The sequence below is a fragment of the Euprymna scolopes genome, chromosome 9, assembly GCF_053919585.1.
Source record: "Euprymna scolopes isolate OS-2025 chromosome 9, ASM5391958v1, whole genome shotgun sequence".
NCBI lineage: Eukaryota > Metazoa > Mollusca > Cephalopoda > Sepiida > Sepiolidae > Euprymna > Euprymna scolopes.
In genome coordinates this window covers 131,489,882-131,514,881 of record NC_136490.1, presented here as the reverse complement: position 1 = coordinate 131,514,881, position 25,000 = coordinate 131,489,882, and the positions used below count along the sequence as shown (strand labels likewise).

The 25,000-nt window shown below is 33.6% G+C and overlaps 2 protein-coding genes and 1 pseudogene across 3 annotated transcripts in view; 2 read left to right on the top strand and 1 right to left on the bottom strand.

Annotated features, from left to right (window-relative positions):
* Nucleotides 1–25,000, bottom strand: part of LOC145284843 (acid phosphatase type 7-like) — a 212,147-nt gene that overhangs the window by 36,546 nt on the left and 150,601 nt on the right. For both annotated transcript variants that reach the window (XM_080133822.1, XM_080133823.1), the window contains exons 7-8: nucleotides 18,700–18,897; nucleotides 3,393–3,586 (exon numbers count right to left, since the gene is read on the bottom strand). In XM_080133822.1, the coding sequence (XP_079989948.1) occupies nucleotides 3,393–3,586; nucleotides 18,700–18,897 (392 nt within the window). The remainder of the gene's footprint in view (nucleotides 1–3,392; nucleotides 3,587–18,699; nucleotides 18,898–25,000) is intronic.
* LOC145284846 (uncharacterized) lies at nucleotides 7,398–12,742 on the top strand. Its single transcript, XM_080133832.1, has 2 exons — nucleotides 7,398–7,546; nucleotides 11,261–12,742. The coding sequence occupies exons 1-2, from the start codon at nucleotides 7,433–7,435 to the stop codon at nucleotides 12,104–12,106; spliced, it is 960 nt and encodes a 319-aa protein (XP_079989958.1). The 5' UTR covers nucleotides 7,398–7,432; the 3' UTR covers nucleotides 12,107–12,742.
* LOC145285072 (5S ribosomal RNA) lies at nucleotides 21,931–22,047 on the top strand (annotated as a pseudogene).

Here is a 25,000-nt window from a genome sequence, read left to right as displayed (position 1 = left end):
AACAAACAAGAAGATGCAGTGGCACTACAATCAGCATTAAAGCTAGTGATCCTGGAGCATTTGAGAGGATAAGACGATCAAGGAGAGATAACACTATCCAGACCTCGATTAAAAAAAGTACTGGAATCTTGAAAAGCTATTGTTACACAAATCCAATTTAAAATACCGGCTGTTAAACAATCAACAACAAAAATTTTATTGCTGAAAAGATGGAAATAAAATATTCCAATTTTGTTTTCACCCTGAAAGAAATTTATTTTTAATTAAATGGAACTTTTAATCTTAAAAAACTTGAGTAAAACAATATGAATCTAATAAAGTTATTTTGTATGATTGTCAAAGAGAAAAGTTCAAAATTAAATCGTTAAATTATAATCTTCAGTTTAATGTCCGTTTTAGATGCTGGCATGCTTAGGAAGATTATGAGAACCTATCTATGGCCAATTCTTTATTTCAAGTCCATTCTTATCATTTCTTCACAGGCTTTCCTTAATCTCCCTGTGAACTAACCCTGCTCTGCCAACTGTCCTACAACTACTAATCCAAGAACTCTCATTCATCTTTTCAACATGGCCATACCATCAAAGTCTACTATTCTGCACACATCTCCTTACTCTCAACACTTAATTTTTTTGTCAGGTCATCAGATCTAAGTCTATCTAAGACTTACATTACGCATGTATTATATTATTTCTCTCCATACAATGCATATCTTAAACCTTCACTGGCCAGTTTTTACTCTATACATCATCACTTTGCACACACATGCCTGATAAACTCTTCTCTTAGTTCATGGTTAGTAATGGCAAAAGTACTCTTAACATACATCATCTACTTCTAACTTTTACAATCACACTAGCATTTGCTCCACCTCTAACTCTAATGATATCATCAAGGTAACACAAATTCTCAACAAAAACATCTGACTATACTTTCTCCACATCTGACTTCTCATTAATCTCCATTAAATTACACTTCTTGCACACAAACTGGTTATTCCCTTTCAACCATTTTATTTTATTTCCATTTTAATTTCTCGAGTTGTCCATTTTCAACTCCATTTTCACTTATTGTACAAGGGAATTTTCCACCTTCTGAGGACTTTTCAAGATACATACAACCTGAATTATGAGGATGAATGTTCTTGCTGCTTTAGTTTAATTAGTGGGTAGAAAGTACCAGTCAAGAATCCATTCTTGACAATCAGCATGACAGGTGCATGGCCAGGAACTGGCTCAGTATCTGTCGGATCGAGGTATGCTGCCTTGGTATTACCTAGGAGGTCCACCTTCCCAGGCCTTGTGACCTGGCTTTTGGGTGAGGCAAGTTTATCACTTGCTGCTTGAGGCGCCCCTACTGAGGAATGCCAACGGGAATGCCCAGGTAATTTTTGCTAGGTAAGAGTGCCTGTCCTATAGGGGCACTTGCTTGACATCCTTACCTTCTGACCTTGTGTCACATCTTGCTGAGGTGGGTAGCAAGTAAATCTCAGCACTACAACCACTGATCATTAAACTGAGTTTTATCTCCTCTCCATATATAATATTTTGATTGCAAAAATTTCTCTCTGGACCAAAGTATCATAGGTTTGCAACAACAGATGCCATATACAAATTTATTATGTTAGACTAATGGCCACTATCTTATGTAACTTTAGAATGACATTTTAGACACATTTAGTCGTTATAATAAAACCCTACATTTCATCCTAGGAGCAACACCATCACAATCGCACCATCTTTAGAGGAACTAGTTCCTATTTTTCACTCTAAATATAAAGTCGTCCTACCTCCTCCAATCAAAACCCAGAGAGAATAAACATATTCTAAAGATATTGTGTTTGCACCCTTCGTAACTGGATCATAAACACATACACATAACATAATCTTTCCATTTTCCCGATTCAAAAATAATAAATTCTCGCTTCTCAAATTCTGCCCATTCTCATTGGCTGAGCTCTGATTATTCTCATATTACGGAATTCTATTCTTCTTTATATAAACGAACAGTTATTAAAATTTAAAAAAATGGCGCCACTAAGAAACATTATTTGGCCCAGTGATAGGCTTGATACAAAAAACACAACCTTTGTTGCTAAAACTATTACAACAAAGAAAAAATTAAATGCATATAAACATTACACAAAACAACATCTATGGGGAAAAAAGACGTATACATATTTAGATTTTTAGTAAATTTACATGTCAATTCTTGTCTTTGATCCAGCATGCTTCCATGAATAAACAACACACCTCCTGTTTTTACATCCTTTGCAATATGAAATATTAAATGTAATACAAACTGCAACTTCTCTGGAGAAAATTAAATATATATAAATATTCAGTAAATTGACAATATATTTACATTAAAAAATTTTTTTTATATATTTCTGGCTGAAAGACTGATTTTATTTAAAAACACAATAATACCTCCTTACATTTTTGGTCTATTTAAGTCTTGACCCAATAAAAGATGGTGTTTTTTCATTATTGTAAAAAGTTGATTTATGTTTACAAACACCATTATAACAAATTACATTTTTTGTCGATTTCCGTATTCCATGATTCAACAAAACAAATGTTTTCGACAGCTATTTCTACTTTGTCACTTGACATTTACCGTAAATACATAAGAAATAGCTTACTTTTTTATTTTCTGCAAAAGCTATTTCCTTTAATTATTAACTTATACATTATCGTTTTGCATACATTTTGGATATTTTCAGTATTGCGACATGGCAATACATTAAATACTACTGGTTTCACTTAAACATCAATACTTCTATTAGTACAGTATCGAAGAAACAACATAATTTTATTTGAAAGCAATAAGAATCATACATTTTGCCTATTATGTTTTTTTTTGTTTTCAGACACAGCAACGTGTGGCTGGATACAGCTATTTATTAATACAAGACCTTTTTCTCACAACTTACCCTAAGCTGAAATGACTTGAAATAACTTCAGTTGCCGATTTTTCCTTTCCAAAAAATAAATTTGTTCTTGTAACAATTACTTTCAGGTTAAACAAAAATGCTTGTTGACTTCATTTCCTTCCCTTTCCCCTCTTCCACTTCTCACACCGTTTTTATCCATTCCCCCCCCCCATCACTTGACCTGTACACATGTGACTCGGGTTTCGTATAAAAGCTCAGTCAATTTTCATGGCGCCTCTCTTTCATATCTCACCTGAAGGTAAGGTCGTTATTTTTGTCGTTTTTATGTACAGCCACACGAGACATAAACATGTGGATGTTTGCTTCTTTGATGACTATCACAATGTTCATCCTCCGTTCTGTGACCTTCCGACCATACGATTATATCAGTTAAGATAAAAACTAAACGTAATAAGTCCTCAGACGTACTTCTTCAATTATAGTGTAAGAAACTTACCTTTTGGCCCATTCATAGGGTCACTGCCATATTTGTTACCAGCAGCTCCTGTGATGATGTGGATGGGTGCCAATGGATTAGTGTAATTGTAAGACATCACTTTGTTATCAAAGACAGGATAAAGTCTCTCATAGGAATGTTCATGGGCTTCAAATATAATGTCTACGCCTCCAATATAGAAGATGTTTTCCAGGCTAATAATAAAATAAATTAGATTCAATTTTAAACATTAACCGGTAAGACGTGTCCATTTGTGCAAACACATGAAATATATTAATAAAATAAGGAGTTGCGTATTTTGATACAAAATCGGCTCAAAATATAAATAAAATAAATGCAAAAAATTTTTTTCAGTGAATGAAAAGAGTTAAAAAAATATCTTCATCAAAAAACAATAGAAGGAATTGTTAAATATTTGGCACTAAGCCGTTATATAAAAAGAACTGATGTTATATTTTTAAAAGTAACAGCTTATTAGCAGTCTAGACCTGTATAAACAAATTATCACTGCAAGAAAATATGACATATGGCAGTTTGAACAATATATACACTCTTCATTTTCAAGGGAGAAAATATGTTGCGGTTTCAACCAAAAGAAACCACTCATCCAAAAAAGAACCAAATTCAAAACACAAACATCACAGCCGACGCTCCACTGTTTATATAAACACAAATAATTATCCCATGGAACATTGTAATAATACAATTCCCACTCAAACATATTCACGACTTTATCAGCTTGAATTTGATATGACAAATGAATATAAACCCCAGACAGATGACCCCCTGCTGTACATTAAAATATAAAAATAAATGCAAATCAAAAACGAAAATGACGACCAGCACTGGGAGTTGCTTTTGTCTGCAACTACATCCGTCAGATGAGTATAAAAACAACAGGCCTTTTCAACAAGCAGTCAGTTGCTGTTAGACCACTAAGCAGCAAAGTTGGGCCCATCAGTGGCCTAACCCAGCAGAGCAGCAGCAGTCATGCCCATACAGAACAGGTTATACAGCAGCCAAACCCAGTAGAAGCAGCAGCAGCCACTTACCACTGACTCACTTGATTCCAGTAGCCCAACATTGCAAGTCAGCACCTTCCTGCAGTCACCAGCAACGACCACGTAGCCTTTTCAGCTCGATGTCAGCTGGACTTGAACTCTCAGTCTAAGACCTTCAACATTCTTTCAGTTTTTTTTGTTTGTTTTTTGGGGGGATTTATATTCTTTGCCGTTGTCTTTTGTCCTTTTCTTGCCTGTTGTAGGGTCGATTGCACACTGACTTTCAGACCCGCAACAAATATATACACACTTAACTGTTCATACTCACACATCAGCAGATATATATATATATATATATATATATATATATATATATATATATATATATAATTTTTAATGATTATGTATCATATATATAGAAATTTAGACAACTTATGTAGATTATGCCTAACATATATAAACAATTTCTACATATACTGACCTATTATATAGTTTTTGTCATTTATATATATATATATATATATATATATATATATATATATATATATATATATATATATATATGATACATAATCATTAAGAATGTAGGAGATCAGTTTTAATCAATAATAATATCTAATGAATACAAACAAAAATGACAAACTCTTAAGATTTAGCAATGGGTGTCCTGGACGCTGCAGAGGCATCAGATATTGTGGGGTTATTTATTTGTTATACCCTCACAAATATATTTGATAACACAGAATACAGATGAAAGCCTAAGTAGAGATAATGGATTAACTATAAGAGGTTCCAACAACGTTAAGAAGAAAACGTCATGAAAATTATACATATGCAAATGAAAAAAATGTACTGGATAACATAAACTCACTTTTTAGATGTCACTTTAAACTTAAATGTATTTTTTTTACAAGGGAGTCGCCACTTATCAAGGCCCAAAGGCCATTCGAGGATAAGGGTTAATGATGGTAGTAGGGTAGTAATCGTTAATGGTGTAGATTGGGTAAAAATTGGATTATTTAAGGGGACGGCTCAACAAGAACTTGTTTACATTGGACTTGAAGGCTACCATATTGTAATCGAATGGTAAACGGAACAGTGGAATTTACTTAGAGTCATATTCAAAAGGTAACACCTATCCAATATACATAAACCCAAAGTTCAATCATCACATCAATCCTAAAACAGATTACTAATTCTATCGAACATAAGCTTAACAATAACACTAGCAATGAAAATGTATTTAAGAAGTCAAGCAACATTTACAACACAGCTCGAAAAAAAAAATAGTGGGTACCATGCTATCAAAATTAAATATAAGCAACATAACACCAATCATTATGATAAGGTTAAAAAGAAAAGAAAAATAAATATTATCTCGTATACACGATTCTATAATTAGATGCTAAAAACTAAATATGGCAAGAAATTCATAAATCTCATCGAAAAACACTTACCTGTAACTAACTCCTTGCACAATAAAACTAACCTAAAACTGTCCTACAGTTCATACGGAATCTTAGAAATATAATTAAAGCAAACAATAACAAAATACTAAATGAAAGTAGTAAAGAAAAATAACAAAACGCATAAAACAGTGACCAACATAGTAACAATTAAAATAACACTAAGAACAAAAATATAAACACTAGAAATAGTGATAACTCGAACTCCAATAGTAATCACTCAAATAGAAACTATAACGTTAATAATGAAGAGAAAAGTTGCAGCTGTAGAACTCATGAACTTTGTTCACTACAAATTAAATGCCTAACCAAAAACATTATTTATGAAGCAACAATATTGGCTAAAGAAAGTACTACATGAGCATGACTATGCTAGATTTTAAAACCAAATATTAGAATCATAAAAGTGTATTCATTAACAAAAAAGACAAATAAAAACAGCACTAGAACCCCATTACTGAGAGCCCAGAGAAAGTGGACGCTCACCAATAATCAAGTGGAAAATAATACAATAGGTCAGCATACGTAGAAATTTAAACAACTTATATAATTATGCGTGAATGAGAAAGTTGAAATTCTAAACTTGTAATTCTAACCCCCAAACCTATTAAACTACAGAAGTGAAATAGTAGATAACTGCATACACAGAATAAACTTTACTTTAGAATAACAATACATTTAAGTAAAATGAAATAAAATGAAAAACTTAAATAAACATTATATAAAAAGCTCTACTTACAACTTTCTAAAATCAAGAATCAAAATGTTTGCACTCTTTCTGGTTCAATATGACCAAGTGTTATAATAGTAATCATGATAGATTGAAAACTTTCATTATTATTATTATGATATTGAATAATAAACACAATTACCATCACAGAGTATGCATCAGTAGAAGCCACACAAAAAATATTATTGCCGTGTGGAATGCCATGGGATCTGGCTGGTGTTGTGTGCCTTGTTTATTATATAACGAGTTGCATTTTTTTTTTACAAAGGAGTCACCATTTACCAAGGCCCAGAGGCCACTCGAGGATAAGGGTTAAAGAGTATACAGTAGTCAATGGGACAATATTGTAGTAATCATTGTACTGACACACGGCATCAGCCAGACCCCACGGCATCTTACACGGTAATAAAACTGTGCATATATATTTATAAGATGATAGATAAGGCATATCATATGGCGTACTTATATATATATATATATATATATATATATATAAATTTATATTGTAATTGAAAACATAAAGGCATATAAAAAGATTTTCTGATAACTTGTTTCGTTGTTATTTATGACATTTAGGAAGAGGAGGAAAATTGTGTCATTCAAATTTTAATTCAAATGTTGTAATAACGTGTTTGTACACGTATGACATATTTGATTGATTTATACATATATTTATAGATAATTACAATATATATATATAGAGAGAGAGAGACGATTCGAGATGTTAAGTCAGAAGAATGGAACCCAAAAACATCAAAAATCCACCTACAACTCCTCCTCCTCCTCCCTCCTCCTCCTCCTCCTCCTCCTCCTCCTCCTCCTCCTTCTCCACGTTCTAAAGAAATGTATAACTCCAGAGACTCTGATGAAGAACTACTTATGGCAGAGGAAGATGTACAATGCAAAAGCTATGAAGACCTAAAATACAGAGATGCAAAGATTCTGAATGAACTAGAGGTGGGTTATGCACTTTCCTGCTACTAATTACTGTGGTTCTTTCACGTCAGATTTTGAGAGAGAGAGATAACCGGTGACATAGATGCATGTTGTAGACAACACAACAGACTACAATACAGATATCACAACATACGAAGCAGATCGTAAATTTTTACATTGTTTAAATAATATAGATACATCAAGTAGTCTTGTAATATCTAATATATTTAAAGGAAAAGTATTTTTCGATAAATTAACAACTACTTACAATGATCGAATGCTACGATCCGGAAAAAGATTGACAGAGGAATCAGAAGAAGCAGGAGTAGAAAAATATTTACGTACAGACAACTCAGACTGTGACTTAATATCTGACAGTATGGGTGATCTACATGTTGGACCATCACCGGGAGGGGGACAATGATAGAAGAAAGAGATCAACCTGTAAAAATAGGCGACTCGAATCCAATAGTACATAAAAGTTTTAATCGATCATTCGTTCATTATTAGGGCTAGGACAACAGCATATTCTTTTCATTGTTTTGACGAGTATGCATCCGTAGATATATGCTTTTATATAGAGTGGTGTGGTTCTCGGTTGATTAACCGTGTCTAACTGTGTCTCATATATACTCGAGAGTCAAAACAATGAAAAGAATATTCTGTTGTCATAGCCCTATTCATTATATAGATCATACTACTGGACCACATGATGTCCTAACAGTCAAAAAGATCAGGTAATAAAGTTTTAATGGACATGAGATTTAGGATGGTAGATATTTCTTTATAATTATCTAAATGCTAGTATGACAAATGTAGAACTTGAAACATATAACCCTTATCCCTGAGTGGCTTCCGGGCCTTGATAAGTGGTGATCACTGTGTAAAAAAAAAAAAAATATTCAAGTGTAGCCAAATCATTTAGAGTAAAAAGTTGTGGTTTTCAAATTACAAATATAGTACCTATAACAGATGAATTAGGATAAGTACAAAAAACTAGTTACTAATACTACATTCAATACTAGACCATTAGGCACCGCCAAACCGTTGTGTAGAACGTCATCATTATACACATTAAGTAGTGACGTTACCATTTCGTGTGTTTACTATAGTCTGGTTCAATTTCTATGGAAGATCATTTATGCAGAAATCTATGAATAAATAAAATATACAATAAAAAAATGGATAAAAACAATATAAGACTTACCCTTTGTAAAGCAAATAGATTTTTAATAACGAACTACACAGACGATAAAATTAATTTTAACCTGTTCTGTTGATACATGTATCTAAACATGATGTTGCTACAGATCTCCGTACTTTTTTGAAAAAAAAAAAAAGCACAAATTTTGATTATCACCTCTGTCATTTTAAATAATCAAATCCAAACGAATTTTTTTTTTAGTCGATTTTGCTTTTGTAATTTTTATTATCTCAAGAGTCATATATTCTATTATATGAATATATATTTTTTTAATGGAATCCTGTTATATAAAAAAATCTGTTTAAACTTCATATTGCATAATATTTGAAATTAATATCATTTAAAGCTTTTTAAAAATAATTATTTTTAGAATTGTTTTTTTTTGTTGTAATTCAAATAATTATATTACCAAGAGAAAAGAAAATCAAGAAAAGTTGTTTATTTTTTAACATAACAATATTGATTTTATGTCCAATTTTATTTACAACTTTAAGGTAAGTGAAAAAATAACAGAATTTTATATATATAAGTGAAAAATAACAGGATTATATATATATATATATATATATATATATATATATATATATATATATATATATATATATATATATATGCATATATAAAGATAACTATTTTTTAATTATTTGATCTTTTCAGCTTTAAAAAAATGTTGAATTTTTTATTGACCTACATTTATTTTTTTTTAGTTTTCATAACATGAAATATAGGGGGGGGGGGTAGAACACCTAAAAAGAAATATATTTCCTCTAATATATTTAACAAAACCTACTTTTATTTTGTAAATTTATTTAATAATGAACAAATATCGAAAATTTCAGAAAAATATAACTATTATTTAATTTTTTGCTAGATTTTTAAAACATGGGTGTGTCAACGGCTTTTAAAACGTCACTATATAGGAACAAGCGTCGATAATGTAAATACGATTTTTGTCTCGCATTTTCATTATTTTTGTATGCTGTAAAAAAATTTAAAAAGATATTAGCAGTTTATTTGAAGCTTCTTTTGAATGGTAAAAAAGTTAGGATGATAATATTAAATTAAATTACAGTTATATCGTGTTACATACAGGGGGATTAAAACTGTGGCGCGCGTTGGAGGTACCTATAGACCATGGATGGCCGCATATGTAAACTCTAAATTCGCAATGTTTCAACAGAGAGATAGAGCTCCTTTATTACCTAACACTAATTTTACAGTAAATATACCTAAGACAAGGGCACAAGGAAGATTACAAAGGTTATCTGCACACAGAGAATTACCATTTAAATGGTGGAAACATTAAACAGGTATAGACATTAACGATAGACAAACCACAGCTGATTACGACATGCAAAAAATATGAAGTATCTATAATACAGGAACATGGAAGATGTTAGCTGCCGGTGATACATTTGGATATAATTGAATCAACAGAAGTCCAGCATGGTTTAATATGTATATTTATTTGTTTCTATGATTTATATATAATACTGTGCGATCATTTTGTCAAATGCATCCTATACCAGTAGAAGTTAATTCAAAAGTTGGGAATAACGTTGAAGATAATACATGGGTTCCTGCAAAAAATGGTACAAGGCAAACAAACGCTGGCTGATAACAACTGGAGTACAATAGGAAAATCGGGTTTGTATTACTGTACACAGATTCGAAAAAGTTGTCAAAAAACAAATATATAACAAATAAATGTTTTCAAAATCAAGATAAGTTACTTTTCTACTAAACTGGATATAATTTTCGTGTTTTTATTCAATTTAACAGGTTTATTCAGCTCGAAAAGCATACAGTGTTTACCGATGTATTGGAAAATTCAAAATGGCGCCCGAATCTCTCTTTAACACGATAAGTTTGGGAAAAAGTGTTATAAATAATAAACTAGACAAAATACTGTTAGAAATTAGCTCAATATATGTTACTGTGACATAACTTCGGTGGTTTTTTAACAGTATTTTGTCTAGTTTATTATTTTGAATTTTCCAATACATCGGTAAACAATGTACGTTTTTCAAGCTAAATAAACATTTTACATTGAATAAAAACACAAAAAATATATCCAGTTTGGTAGAAAAGTAACTTATCTTGCCTTTGATAACATTTATTTGTGATATATTTGTTTTTTGACAACTTTTTTGAATCTATGTGTACAGTAATACAAACCCGGAAAATCATGTTTAACACAAATGACAATAAATCCTAGTAACCCACCTCCAGTGTGTGCTTTAGATCCTATACTGATACTAGATAATGTAGATAATACTTCAAAGATCGGTTTTTTTTTTTATCTCGTTGGAAATTATTTCAGTGAGGTTGACTTCGAGTATATATCTGGTTCACCACAGATAATAGGATTTATGTCAAAATGGCGCATTTGTCAATACTGTAGATAAAACAAACGTATGTATGTTTCCATCAGGTCTTAGACATTATACTAGTGCACCTAATAGTGATACACCTACAGTAATACCTGGAGCTCAACGCTAGTAACCTATATTTTCTTTATATATTTACAGGTTGCCAATGAGAAGATATACATTGTGGTATATCAATTTGTTTCAGATGGATTCAAACTGCCAGAACGATATCTTCTGAGGCTATCACACACAATCGGCCAGGATCATTCATTACATGAAAACCCAGATTTTATAGATATTCATGATAATGGACGCCATATTATTGGAGAGGCTGCAAACAAAATGTTAGATGTTATCAAATTACGTAATGGTATAACCATCTTCGATCATGCTGAACGTAAAGATTTATGCAGAGGAAACCCATTAAATACCTTTAACCACTTTCACTTATTATGGAAATCTAGTTGTGAACCAAGAAAAGATTCATCTTGGCACAATGTAACAAAAACCTATCATAGAACTACAAATTACAGACACAGTATACCTAAAGTGATAATAATGAAATTTCCTAGTTCGGTTTGCAATTACTATTGTAAAAGCCGTAGACAAATAATTATAGCATCAACACAACCTACCATGTCAACATTAAGTAAATGGTGTGAAATGAAATGTATAGAAAACCCATCTATTAATAAGCAACAAGCATCTGATATTACAACTTTATCTAATGAACCTACATTTACAAATGTCAATGGTGGATCTTTGAATTTATTTAATTATCTAAATTGGGTGTGGACAAGTAAAAGTTATAGATCAGAGGGTGAAATGAAATCTGACTGGATAGCAAAAAGCCATAACCTTAGTAATAAGTTTATTAAGGTAATTTCGCGTCCTCAATATAATACAATAATTAAAAAAGTTATCGAGTGTAATAGAATAAAGTTGGTCAATCAAACATTTCTTGATAAGTATAACAGAAAAGATTGGAGTTTATATATTAACTAGCGAGGGGTACCCGACGTTTCCAGGGTGTTTGGAGGTGTGTGTGGTTTTGGATAAATCAAAACTTCGGGGGGGGGGGGGGTAAAATTTAATTTGGTAGGTAAGTATGATGATCGAAACCAAACCCTTGAGGCAAAGTTGGAAATTAAAGTGTGAAAAAAAAGAGTGCTATGTTAACCATTGGGCCACCGCGAGATGCTAACAGAAACACGTTTGAATTTATTTAATTACTTAAATTAGCAGGTGCACGTTTTAATGACTTAATGAGGTCAACTTTTGAATGCAGGGTATCATTTAGTGCGGAATGCTTTTTTTTTTTTTTTCCAAGATAGTGGGGTTGGGGGAAACAGTTCCACTTGTCGAAATTGAATAGCAATTGTCTTCTGATATAAGGAAATAATATTTCCACATTGATCAAAGCTGATTGCTTTCGGACATTTCTGGCGATCGAGACCGGAAAAATACCGCCAGAATTAGTGTCACTTTTATTATACAAAAAAAGCCTAATCCACATGCGGCGAGCGACAAATGTTGAATATTTATCTTCCCGAAGTCGAGCAAATTAAATAGACAGGCGAGCTCCGCTGTTAACTTGAAGATATTATGATTTATATGTGATATAAAAAGTTTGGGAAAAAGTGTTATAAATAATAAACTAGACAAAATACTGTTAGAAATTAGCTCAATATATGTTACTGTGACATAACTTCGGTGTTTTTTTAATAGTATTTTGTCTAGTTTATTATTTATAACACATTTTCCCAAACTTACCGTGCTAAAGAGAGAGTCGGGCGCCATTTTGAATTTTCTAATACATCGGTAAACAATGTACGTTTTTCAAGCTAAATAAACATGTTACAATGAATAAAAACACAAAAAATATATCCAGTTTGGTAGAAAAGTAACTTATCTTGCCTTTGATAACATTTATTTGTGATATATTTGTTTTTTGACAACTTTTTCGAATCTATGTGTACAGTAATACAAACCCGGAAAATCATGTTTAACACAAATGACAATAAATCCTAGTAACCCACCTCCAGTGTGTGCTTTAGATCCTATACTGATACTAGATAATGTAGATAATACTTCAAAGATCGGTTTTTTTTTTTATCTCGTTGGAAATTATTTCAGTGAGGTTGACTTCGAGTATATATCTGGTTCACCACAGATAATAGGATTTATGTCAAAATGGCGCATTTGTCAATACTGTAGATAAAACAAACGTATGTATGTTTCCATCAGGTCTTAGACATTATACTAGTGCACCTAATAGTGATACACCTACAGTAATACCTGGAGCTCAACGCTAGTAACCTATATTTTCTTTATATATTTACAGGTTGCCAATGAGAAGATATACATTGTGGTATATCAATTTGTTTCAGATGGATTCAAACTGCCAGAACGATATCTTCTGAGGCTATCACACACAATCGGCCAGGATCATTCATTACATGAAAACCCAGATTTTATAGATATTCATGATAATGGACGCCATATTATTGGAGAGGCTGCAAACAAAATGTTAGATGTTATCAAATTACGTAATGGTATAACCATCTTCGATCATGCTGAACGTAAAGATTTATGCAGAGGAAACCCATTAAATACCTTTAACCACTTTCATTTATTATGGAAATCTAGTTGTGAACCAAGAAAAGATTCATCTTGGCACAATGTAACAAAAACCTATCATAGAACTACAAATTACAGACACAGTATACCTAAAGTGATAATAATGAAATTTCCTAGTTCGGTTTGCAATTACTATTGTAAAAGCCGTAGACAAATAATTATAGCATCAACACAACCTACCATGTCAACATTAAGTAAATGGTGTGAAATGGAATGTATAGAAAACCCATCTATTAATAAGCAACAAGCATCTGATATTACAACTTTATCTAATGAACCTACATTTACAAATGTCAATGGTGGATCTTTGAATTTATTTAATTATCTAAATTGGGTGTGGACAAGTAAAAGTTATAAATCAGAGGGTGAAATGAAATCTGACTGGATAGCAAAAAGCCATAACCTTAGTAATAAGTTTATTAAGGTAATTTCGCGTCCTCAATATAATACAATAATTAAAAAAGTTATCGAGTGTAATAGAATAAAGTTGGTCAATCAAACATTTCTTGATAAGTATAACAGAAAAGATTGGAGTTTATATATTAACTAGCGAGGGGTACCCGACGTTTCCAGGGTGTTTGGAGGTGTGTGTGGTTTTGGGTAAATCAAAACTTCGGGGGGGGGGGGGGGGTAAAATTTAATTTGGTAGGTAAGTATGATGATCGAAACCAAACCCTTGAGGCAAAGTTGGAAATTAAAGTGTGAAAAAAAAAGAGTGCTATGTTAACCATTGGGCCACCGCGAGATGCTAACAGAAACACGTTTGAATTTATTTAATTACTTAAATTAGCAGGTGCACGTTTTAATGGCTTAATGAGGTCAACTTTTGAATGCAGGGTATCATTTAGTGCGGAATGCTTTTTTTTTTTTTTTCCAAGATAGTGGGGTTGGGGGAAACAGTTCCACTTGTCGAAATTGAATAGCAATTGTCTTCTGATATAAGGAAATAATATTTCCACATTGATCAAAGCTGATTGCTTTCGGACATTTCTGGCGATCGAGACCTGAAAAATACCGCCAGAATTAGTGTCACTTTTATTATACAAAAAAGCCTAATCCACATGCGGCGAGCGACAAATGTTGAATATTTATCTTCCCGAAGTCGAGCAAATTAAATAGACAGGCGAGCTCCGCTGTTAACTTGAAGATATTATGATTTATATGTGATATAAAAAGTTTTAAGAAGTTGTGAACCGACTGACCGTTTCTCTGAAAAAAAGCCTTTTGTAGACATACAGAAAAAGCGAACACACATACATACATTTTCGCTTTTATATTTATAGATAACTAGCCTGGGTGCCCAGGTGTTTGGAGACGCGTGTTGAGCAAAAAGAAGAAATAAAAAAAAGTGTGTAGTAGGTAGGCAGGCTCGAACCTGTACCACAAAGGAGGAAAGAACGTGAACCCCCCCCCCAAAAAAAAAACGTTGCCATTGCGTCCATCGCCAAACCGGAAGTGGCGAAGGTTTAAATTAAGGTTAGTCAATCGAAGAGGGAATGACTTTCAAAAATATCGGCGAAAAAAGCGACCCATCTTTCTAGAAAAGTGCATAGTTCAGGGTAAAGGAATTAATGTTTTTCGCCAATTTTTCGATATTTGTCGTCCGAAGGTTAGAGCTTCAAAACAATACCTATCTCGTGAAAATCCCTCGCCTCTGTCGGAAGTTTTAAGCAGATATACATTCATACATACATACATGATGGCAGTAAAATCGCTTTCGAACATTGCCATCACTCCATATAACACAAAAAAAAGGTATATAGAAACACGAAAACATTCAGTGATGGGCTGCACGAATATGGCTTTTAAGCCCTGCTAAACTGGCATTCCTTAGCACACATTGTACAGACATGTGCACCACTAGCAGCACGTTCTTGCTGTTCTTTTCTATGCAGGATCAAATGCCGTTTCAAACCGCCTGTCGTTTTGTACATCCGCCCGCAGTTGACACAGGTTAACTCTGGCAACTCAAGACTGCTTTGTGGCCCGCTGCGCCGATGATACATACATACATACATACATACATACAGGTGAGATTTATATAATAGATAACAATTTCTTTTTTTACATAGGCATCACCATTTATCAAGACCAAGAGGCCACTCGAACATAAAGGTTAAAGAGTGTACAGTAGACAATTGGACAATATGATAATCGTTAGTAATGGAAATTCGGTAAATTTGTTAACCTAAGTGGAACGACGTTTCGGCCGTTTTGCCCTCCGGCCTTCGTCAGGTGTTTTTTTGTATCGAACTGGGGAACCGTTTATTAGGAGTCTCGAACCCAACCCTTTATTATTATTACGGGGGTACCGTGTTTGGACTCCAGCTAGGCTTTGGGACATAGTTGCTGATTCTCTGTTTTGAATGTTACTTTTTCACTGCCTTCGTTCAGGATTGAACTCAGCACCTTTGGGTAACTGTAAACTTTGATACAACGTCTAGGACCACTCGGCCATATGTCACTAGGACACATGTCACTAGGACATATGGCCGAGTGGTCGTAGACGTTGTATCAAAGTTTACAGTTACCCAAAGGTGCTGAGTTCAATCCTGAACGAAGGCAGTGAAAAAGTAAAATTCAAAGCCTAGCTGGAGTCCGAACACGGTACCCCCGTAATAATAATGAAGGGTTGGGTTCAAGACTCCTAACAAACGGTTCCCCAGTTCGATACAAAAAAACACCTGACGAAGGCCGGAGGGCAAAACGGCCGAAACGTTGTGACAATAATAACCAAAATGAGGAAGTCAGTCCGACAATCTCAATCAATGAAAACACCTCATCTCAAAAAATACAGACAATTACTAAGTGGAACGGCTCATCAAAAACTTGTTTATGTTAGACTTGAAGACAACCATATTGTAGCCAGCTGGAAATTCCATAGGTGTGCAGTTCTAACAAAGAAGCTTTGTTCATGGAATCTACGTTTAGGTTTAAGCACAAATAAAGAGTGGGGGAAATTATTAATAGTGTCTTGCATAAACAAAACATTGATATTAGCGAATTTCTTCAAAATGCTTGGAACATTTTAAATAAAAAATTCCCCCCAAAACCAAAGTTACAAGTATTACAAGGAGTACCTGATAGTGGTAAATCTATGATTGCTAGGTCTTTAGTAGATTTATTTCAACATTCTGCTACAATACAAAGAACGATTAGTTTCCCATTCATAAGCTTAGTGAATGAAGAGATAGGTTTAATAGAAGAACCTAACATGACAATGGAAACATAACAGACTTTCAAAAAGATCAGTGAAGGAGTAGAGTCAGAGGTAAATATAAAATATGGACCGGATCAAACAATAAAAAGAATACCATTAATCATAACCTCGAATAATGGCTTCGATAACCACACACAATATACTCAGAAAGACGTTATATTAAATATATTTTTACATCTCGTTCAGAATTTCTTGCTAAGGCTAAAAAAAAAAAAAAAAAAAAACATTAAATCCTGCAATTTGGAATAGCGGGTTTGTTTTACTATATACATAGATTCGAAAAAGTTGTTAAAAAAAACAAATATATAACAAATAAATGTTATCAAAGGCAAGATAAGTTACTTTTCTACCTCATCATCATCATCAACGCTCTGATCCCCAGCTGGCATCAATTGTGATGGATGGCTCTCGTCTGGGTGAGGCCCTGTGTTTTGACAAGCTTCTGGGGTTGACCTTTACTCCTGATCTGAAATGGAACACGTACATCAAGTCTGTTGCCAAGGTCGCTGGAAAGATGGTGGGATCCTTCTACCGCTCCAGAAGATATCTCACTACTGATGCAATTCTCTATCTATATAAAAGCCAAGTACGTCCAAGGATGGAATACTGTTGCCATATCTGGGCAGGAGCTGCCAAAAACAGCCTATCATGCCTTGACAGAGTACAAAATAGACTTCGTGGTTTAGTGGGAGATGCCCTTTTCTCTACCCTGCAACCCCTCTCCCACAGAAGAGACGTTGCGAGCCTATCCTTGTTTTATCGTTATTTTCATGGCAGGTGCTCGTCTGAACTCCAATCCCTGGTCCCCCCTCGCCAATCTTTCACGAAAAACACCCGTCTAGCTGAATCCACTGTGAAAAATTTCCCCCACTCTATATCTGTGCCTAAATCAAAACGCGGATTTCATGAACAAAGCTTCTTTCTTAGAACTGCACGCCTGTGGAACTCTGTTCCGTCTGCCTGCTTCCCTCCGGACTACAACTTGGATGTCTTCAAGTCTAATGTTAACAAATTCCTAATGAACCGCCCCCCTAATTAAACACTTCATCAAATCTCCTCACTAACGTAATGTACTTGCAATAACCCTTATCCCTGAGTGGCTTCCGGGCCTTGATAAGTGGTGATCACTGTGTAAAAAAAAAAAAAAAAAAAAACTTAACTGGATAATATTTTAGTGTTTTTATTTAATGTAAAATGTTTATTCAGCTCGAAAAATATACAGTGTGTACCGTTGTATTTGAAAATTACAAATGGCGCCAGACTCTCTGTTGAACACGGTAAGTTTGGGAAAAGGAGCTACAAATAAAAAACTATACAAAATACTGTTAGAAACTCGCTCAATATGTGTTACCGTGACATAAGCTGACATATATTCGGTGTATTTTTAACAGTATTTTGTATAGTTTTTTTTTATTTTAAACTCCTTCTCCCAAACTTACCGTGTTCAACAAATACATCAGTAAACACTTTGTGTTTTTCGAGCTGAATAACCGTGTTACATCAAATAAAAATACTAAAAACTTATCCAGTTAGGTAGAAAAGTAACTTATCTTGCCTTTGATAGCATTTATTTGTTATATATTTGTTATTTGACAAATTCTTCGAATCTATGTGTATAGTAATATAAACTCGGAATAACTTATTCAAGAAATATATCACAGTTATAGCAAATATCAAAATTCAAACCAGCAAAAATTATTTTGGAATAAAATAGAAAGAAATTGTTCTTTAATCTTACTGTTGCCTAACAATCGAATTATTTTTGGTACAGTCATCTCGATCAGTATTAGAACAATACATAGGTCTGTGTCCGTAGGCAATGATCCATGGGTGAGTCTTACGATTCAAGTTGGCTTCTTTCAAATCCTTTATCAACCAAGCAGACTGGGCAGTTCCTTGTGTCTGGGGGGCCGTAAAATATGCCTCAGTGGAATAACTGAAAAAACAAAATAAATAAATAAAAATACAAAAATTAATAATACTAGCTGTCTCGAGTTTTGGCATTAGTAGATGCAGAACAGTTGAAGTAGCAGGGAGAAGGCCAAGGAAAACATGGGAAGAAATGATAAAAATGGCCCTGATGGGAATATTTATGAATAAAGACCTATAGTTTACTTTGGAATTCAATTTCTAACAGTCGTTCAATGCACATAACAATGCAACGAACAACGACGACGACGACGACGACGACGATGATGATGATGATGATGATGAAAACACAAAGAGATAATCTTAACATAAGTTCATTCAATCTGTGCATTTAACAATGAAAATACTATTTCAAATTTATTCATGACAGCGAAAATCACCACCACCACCACCACCACCACCACCTCTGTTTTACATATTGACATGAATAGATATGTAAAGAATGGGAGATTTCAACGGATGGTGATGTCGAAAGAATGAATTAGAGGCTTTTAGAAATTAAATTCCAGACTAAGCTATCTCTGACCAGGTCTTTATCTTTCTTTCTCTCAAACCCATGCTCATCATTTCCTTCCATGTTTTTCTGCCAACTGATCTTGCTACCTCAACTGTTCTGCATCTACTAATACAAGCTCTTTCATCCATGAAGTCCTTGTTCTGCATACATCTCTCTATATGTTCCAGATTTAATCTTAACTTAGCAAGTGAGAGTTGAAGACATGCGTTGCATGAAGAGAAATGATATGAAAATGATACCATGGATGCTTGATGTGAGTTCTAAAGATAATGACCTTAGAAAAAGATTAAATCCGAATCAATTGCAAATTGTAGCTAATTAGAACCATTAAAATGGAAGCATTTCCAAACATAACCCAATCCCAAAACAAAGAAATATTTTAACATGTGTGATTAAAAGAGATTTTAAAAAAAAAGCCTTAGGTAAACATACGTTAATTAACTTTGCTTAAATATAATAATAGATTTGGGTAATCTATAATAATAAAATTTGATTTTAATAAACGTTTGTAGGGAATATTATTGTTATGCTGTTGAAGATGCATAATTCTCACTTCCCTTATTGTGTCCTTTAGTCCTCACATTCCATGAGCGATGTTTCTGACAAGTAAAAAATTGCTGTTTTCTAGATCAGAATCTATTCCACTAACATATCGTTGAAAAGTTTTTTTTTTGACCTTGTAGGTAGTATTTTTTACCTCCTTACACCAAGTGGCTTCATGCCTTGTCTAGTGATATTAACAAAATGATAAACAAAAAGTACTGGCTTCCTGACCCTAAATGTGCCAAACATTGATGCTATTATTTTTTTTTCTTTTATCTTTGCAAAACTCAGTTGTGCTCTACAAAGTCAAAACTCAAACCAATTTTCCTCTACAAAGTAATCAAATCAAACCAAACACCATGAATAAATATTTGAAAATATAAAAAACTTGTAGCATAAAACCTTTTTTTTTTCCAAAATTACTGAATTCAGCATTAAATAAGCTGAAAATGGTTGATAAACAAAAAAAAAAAAAAAAAAACCCAGCCAAATACAAACCAAACCGAACACAATAAATAAATATTTGAAAGTATAAAAAAAAACTGAAAGCATGAAAATGTGTAAAAAAAAAAATTACCGGATTTGTCATTAGATAAAACAAAAAGGGTTGATATGCTTTAAAACAAAACAATCAAACCAAACAAACAAAATCACAAAGAAAGTTCACTGCGTGAAAAAAAAAAAAAATAATAATAAAAAATAAAAAAACAGAAAAGAAAGACAGAAAAAATAAATATATATCTATGAATAAATACAAAAAAACATGAAGACAACCATTTTCAACTTTGAACACTGATCCCAAAAATACAAAAGGTATAACTTCCGGGGGAAATGCAATTTTAAAAGAGGGAAATGTTGTGCAGTGCTAAACACCCGTCACTGCCAGAATAAACTGTCCAAAAAGACTAAACAGTATGTTTATTTACCTTTTCTGCAGAAAGTTAGGTACAAGGTCAGGTGAGGTTTTGAAAAACCAGTGCACTAGGTGAAGTGAAATTTTGCCTACAAAACATGCCTAAGCATTTCTGAGTAGGTACAATTATTATCAATAAGCTTATCCGTTCTCAAAGAGAAGGTGAAGCCTGGGATGTTGGACATCGTAGGACTAAACAGAACCATACTTCAGCACGACAATAATAAAACTACTATCAGACTGATTGTTAAGGTTATATCCACAACTAACACAAACAACATTATAGAACTGGGCTTTTTTTTTTTGCATTTGTTATGTTATTGAGAAATAAAAATATGTTGATTTCCAAATTTGTATTTGATTTGTTTTTTTATTCCTATTGATGTAACATTGTCCTGGAACCAACCCGTTGTAGTTTCAGTCGTAAAGGGGACAAAAAAATAGAAAAAAAAAACTTCAACTAGCTTTTTTTGTTGTACAACGACATTTATTTCCTCATTCTCTCGTTATCGCTGTTATGTCTCTCACGTGATCGTCTTCTCAAATGTGATTTCGAATGTCCTCCATGCCTCTAACATGATCGTCCTCTCTAACATACTCTTTCTCCTTTTTATAGTCTTTTCTTTACCGGTGACATCATTTTGCATGTATTTTCATGTGTGCATCTGCGCTCTGTTACATTAACTCTCCGACTACAATACAATAATTATTAGACTGGGGTGATATTCAACAGAGATGGAGAACAATTATAGTTCATTTGAACGATCCATAAATACGAAAGGTTGATTGTAGGATTTGTTTATTCATTATTGGCTGAAATAACTGAATATCTCAAGTAAAAGATCAAAACTTGGATCACAGCTGGTTGTGATAGTGAAACTATTGCATTGTTATTGATTTTGAGGCCATAAATCTTTTATTATTTCCAACACAATTGAGTTATGCAAAATTTCTGGATATAATTACATTATTTACATGAGTCATCAGTGTGCTTGTCATATACATGAGTGCACGTGATTCGCTTAATGGATACTGTCATAGATTATGGAATCGGTTATATCGAGTTCATATACGGCATAATCGCGTTGACACACCGGTTCTCGTCAGATCACCGAAGTTACGCAACGTTGAGCCTGGTTAGTATTAAATGGGTGACCATTTGGGAATTCTAGGCTCTGTATATGTTCTCCGCTTATCTCGGCATTCGTTTCAAGTCGTCCTGTGCTTCACTTGGTACTGGTATTTAACAATGTCGTCTCAGGAGAGGTGTGGTTGGAGATTGCGCACCTCCTGCCACAAAAATTTCATGCACAGGCAAACCTTCGTGGGTATCCATAGTCTGTCCAAGACTGAAGGAGCCTGTTGTTGCTGTTGCATATCGAGTTCAAACCCTATCGGATCTATAATATTTGTTTATTTATTTATTTAATGGAAGTCGCTTCTGACAAGGTATGAAGCCACTTGATATAAGAAGATAAAAAAATATATTACAACTTCAAGGTCAAAAACTAATCAATAATAGGGGTTGTATAGATAAATTCCGACATAGAAAACAACAATTTGTCACCCTTTGTGAGAAACATCACTCGTGAAATGTGATTGACCTTACAAATGCTGTCATAGTTGGCTTCTTTTTTTTTTTTTTTTACTCTTTTTCACCCCAAACAAGACATATTACTACTTGGAACATAACATGCAACTATTTGAGATTGTGTCTCACATGGGACTATGGGGAGTTGAGCAGCAAGATGTTTGTTCAGATTACATTTAAACTTCTGCAGGTTAGCATGATTAGGCAAGCAGGAAACAGGGAGGAAATTTAAAAGTCTAGCAGTCCAAAGGAAAAAAATTACAAGAGTAGAAGGCTTTTCATCATCTAGAGATCTCAACAGTAAAGGGGTGGGATTTTGCTGTTTGTCAGGTTAATCTGAAGTATGTATGCTGAGAGGGCACAAGTGCTATGAGTTCACCAGAGCACATTTCATTAAAACATGCACAGGGATGCGACATTGCAGCAATGAAACAAAGGTTGGAGCTTGGCCAATAGTGTGGGACCTGTTAGATTTGAAACTTTTTTTGGACCATGTCTAAGCGTAAGAAACTAGTGATAGATGCACCAGTCCAGATGTGGCAACAATACTCCATGCATAGGTGAATTGCGACTTTGTAAAGGTAAAGGATGTGTTATATAGTGTTTCATTAAAAGAGAGTCTTTGAGAGAGATGCTTAGAAAGAGTCTTATTAGATTGTTTGTCTTGAGAGAGTCTTATTATATGGCTTGTTGTATCTTAGGAGAGATATTTATTAAGAAGGATGTTGATGTACTCAGAGAGAGAGAGAGAGAAGTTGTATAAGAGACCTTGAGAGATTGTTCATGTTAGGTGAGATTCTTATATTTTAAAATGTTCATTCCTTAGATGTGTTGAAGAAGAAGGAGAAGGCTCTTTGAGTGAGGACATAGTGTTCAGACATTGTATAGACATGATGTAGATTCTCATTGTAGATATGAGAAGTCGAGATGTGTATGAAAAGACATTTTATAACACAAATATATAATACAATTTAACTTTACCTTTTTGTAAGAATCATAAGACAAGACGAGCTTTACAAAACACATGATGGTTTATTTCGTCACACGACCGTGTTTCCATCACCAAGAATTCAAAGTCTCACATTTTTCCTTGAAGTGACGTCTCGCTTCCTAGACGCCTGACTGTCTCTCTCCGAGTTTTCTCACTGACTGTCTAACTCTCTAAAGTTTTTTCTCTATTCCTAGAACTTTCTATTTTCCGTGACGTCATACACATGTTAAAACATGTGCCTTCTTTCACGTGCTCTGGACATACGTGTCCAAAACTTTTCCTATTTCTCAGTAACCTATTTTTCCAATATGTTAAAAACATTATCTTATAAGCTGCATTCTTTCAATTTAAAATTTCATAACAAACTTGATAGTTAACATTCTTTCCTTGAAATATTTATCTATATTCTAAACAAATGTTTGTTTTACATTTTTAAATTCTCACACGTAATCTATTTCTAAACTAAATTACGAGGTTCGAATTTGTCTATTGCTATTTCATTTTCATTTTAAACTAAATTCTCCATTTTTATACTTACATGAAAAGGGGACAGCCCTTATCATGTAACAGATGCTCTCTGCTGTGAGTAATTTTCTAGCCTGGTAGAGGAAGCCTACCTTCTTTGCAGCAGGCTTGGCAATGTCCTCAGTGTATTTGTTCCAATTCTTGCTGTCTGTGACTGAGAAGATTAAAAGATGGGCTCTCACGCACATTATTGTTTGTCACTGGTTGAGAAGGTTATACCAAGTTCAAATCCTATCGGATCTGCCATGTTAGTTTTTTTCTTCATTCATGGAAATTGTTCTACTTGTATCAACTTGATGTAAGAAGTTAAAAAAAGAATACAACTTCAAGGTCAAGATCTAACTAATGATAAGTGTTAACTAGATAAACTCCAACCCCAAAAAACCCAGCAATTCTTCACCCTTTGTCAGAAGGATCGCTGATGAAATGTGAAAACTAAAGGATAAAATAAGTTAAGAGCAAATCCACTTTCTACTCTCCTAAATTTACATATTAATAACGATGGGAAAGGTATATAAACTGCCAACTTCTTTCCAATTATTTTAAATTAGCAACTTTTATTCAGTAAGTGGTATAGAATGAATCTTTTCCAATTATTAGTGTTTCAACATTAAAAGCAAATAAAGCAGCCACAGTGAAAGGCGATCTAAAGACACCCTTTTCAGTAGCTACTACACTAAAATGTAGGGGAGGATGTGCCTACTTTTTTTTTTTTAAATCAAATTTCACCCCAAACAAGGCACAGTGCCACTTTGAAGTAGGGGGCTACTATCGAAGACATAATTTGCAGGGGCATTATGAAGGGAGATGAATAGCAAGAAAGTTCCAAAGACTTGCAGTTCTGGGGAAGAAACTATTAGAGTAAAAGGCTTTCTTACACGTAGGGATCTCTACTGTAAATGGGTGGGATTTAGTTGCTTGTCGGGGGTGGGGTAGTCATGTTGAGGAAGTACAAGTGCTTGTAGCTCGTCAGAGCATTCACTTTTCTTAGGATTACTCGACCTACCCTTGATACTCATGTTACAATGAG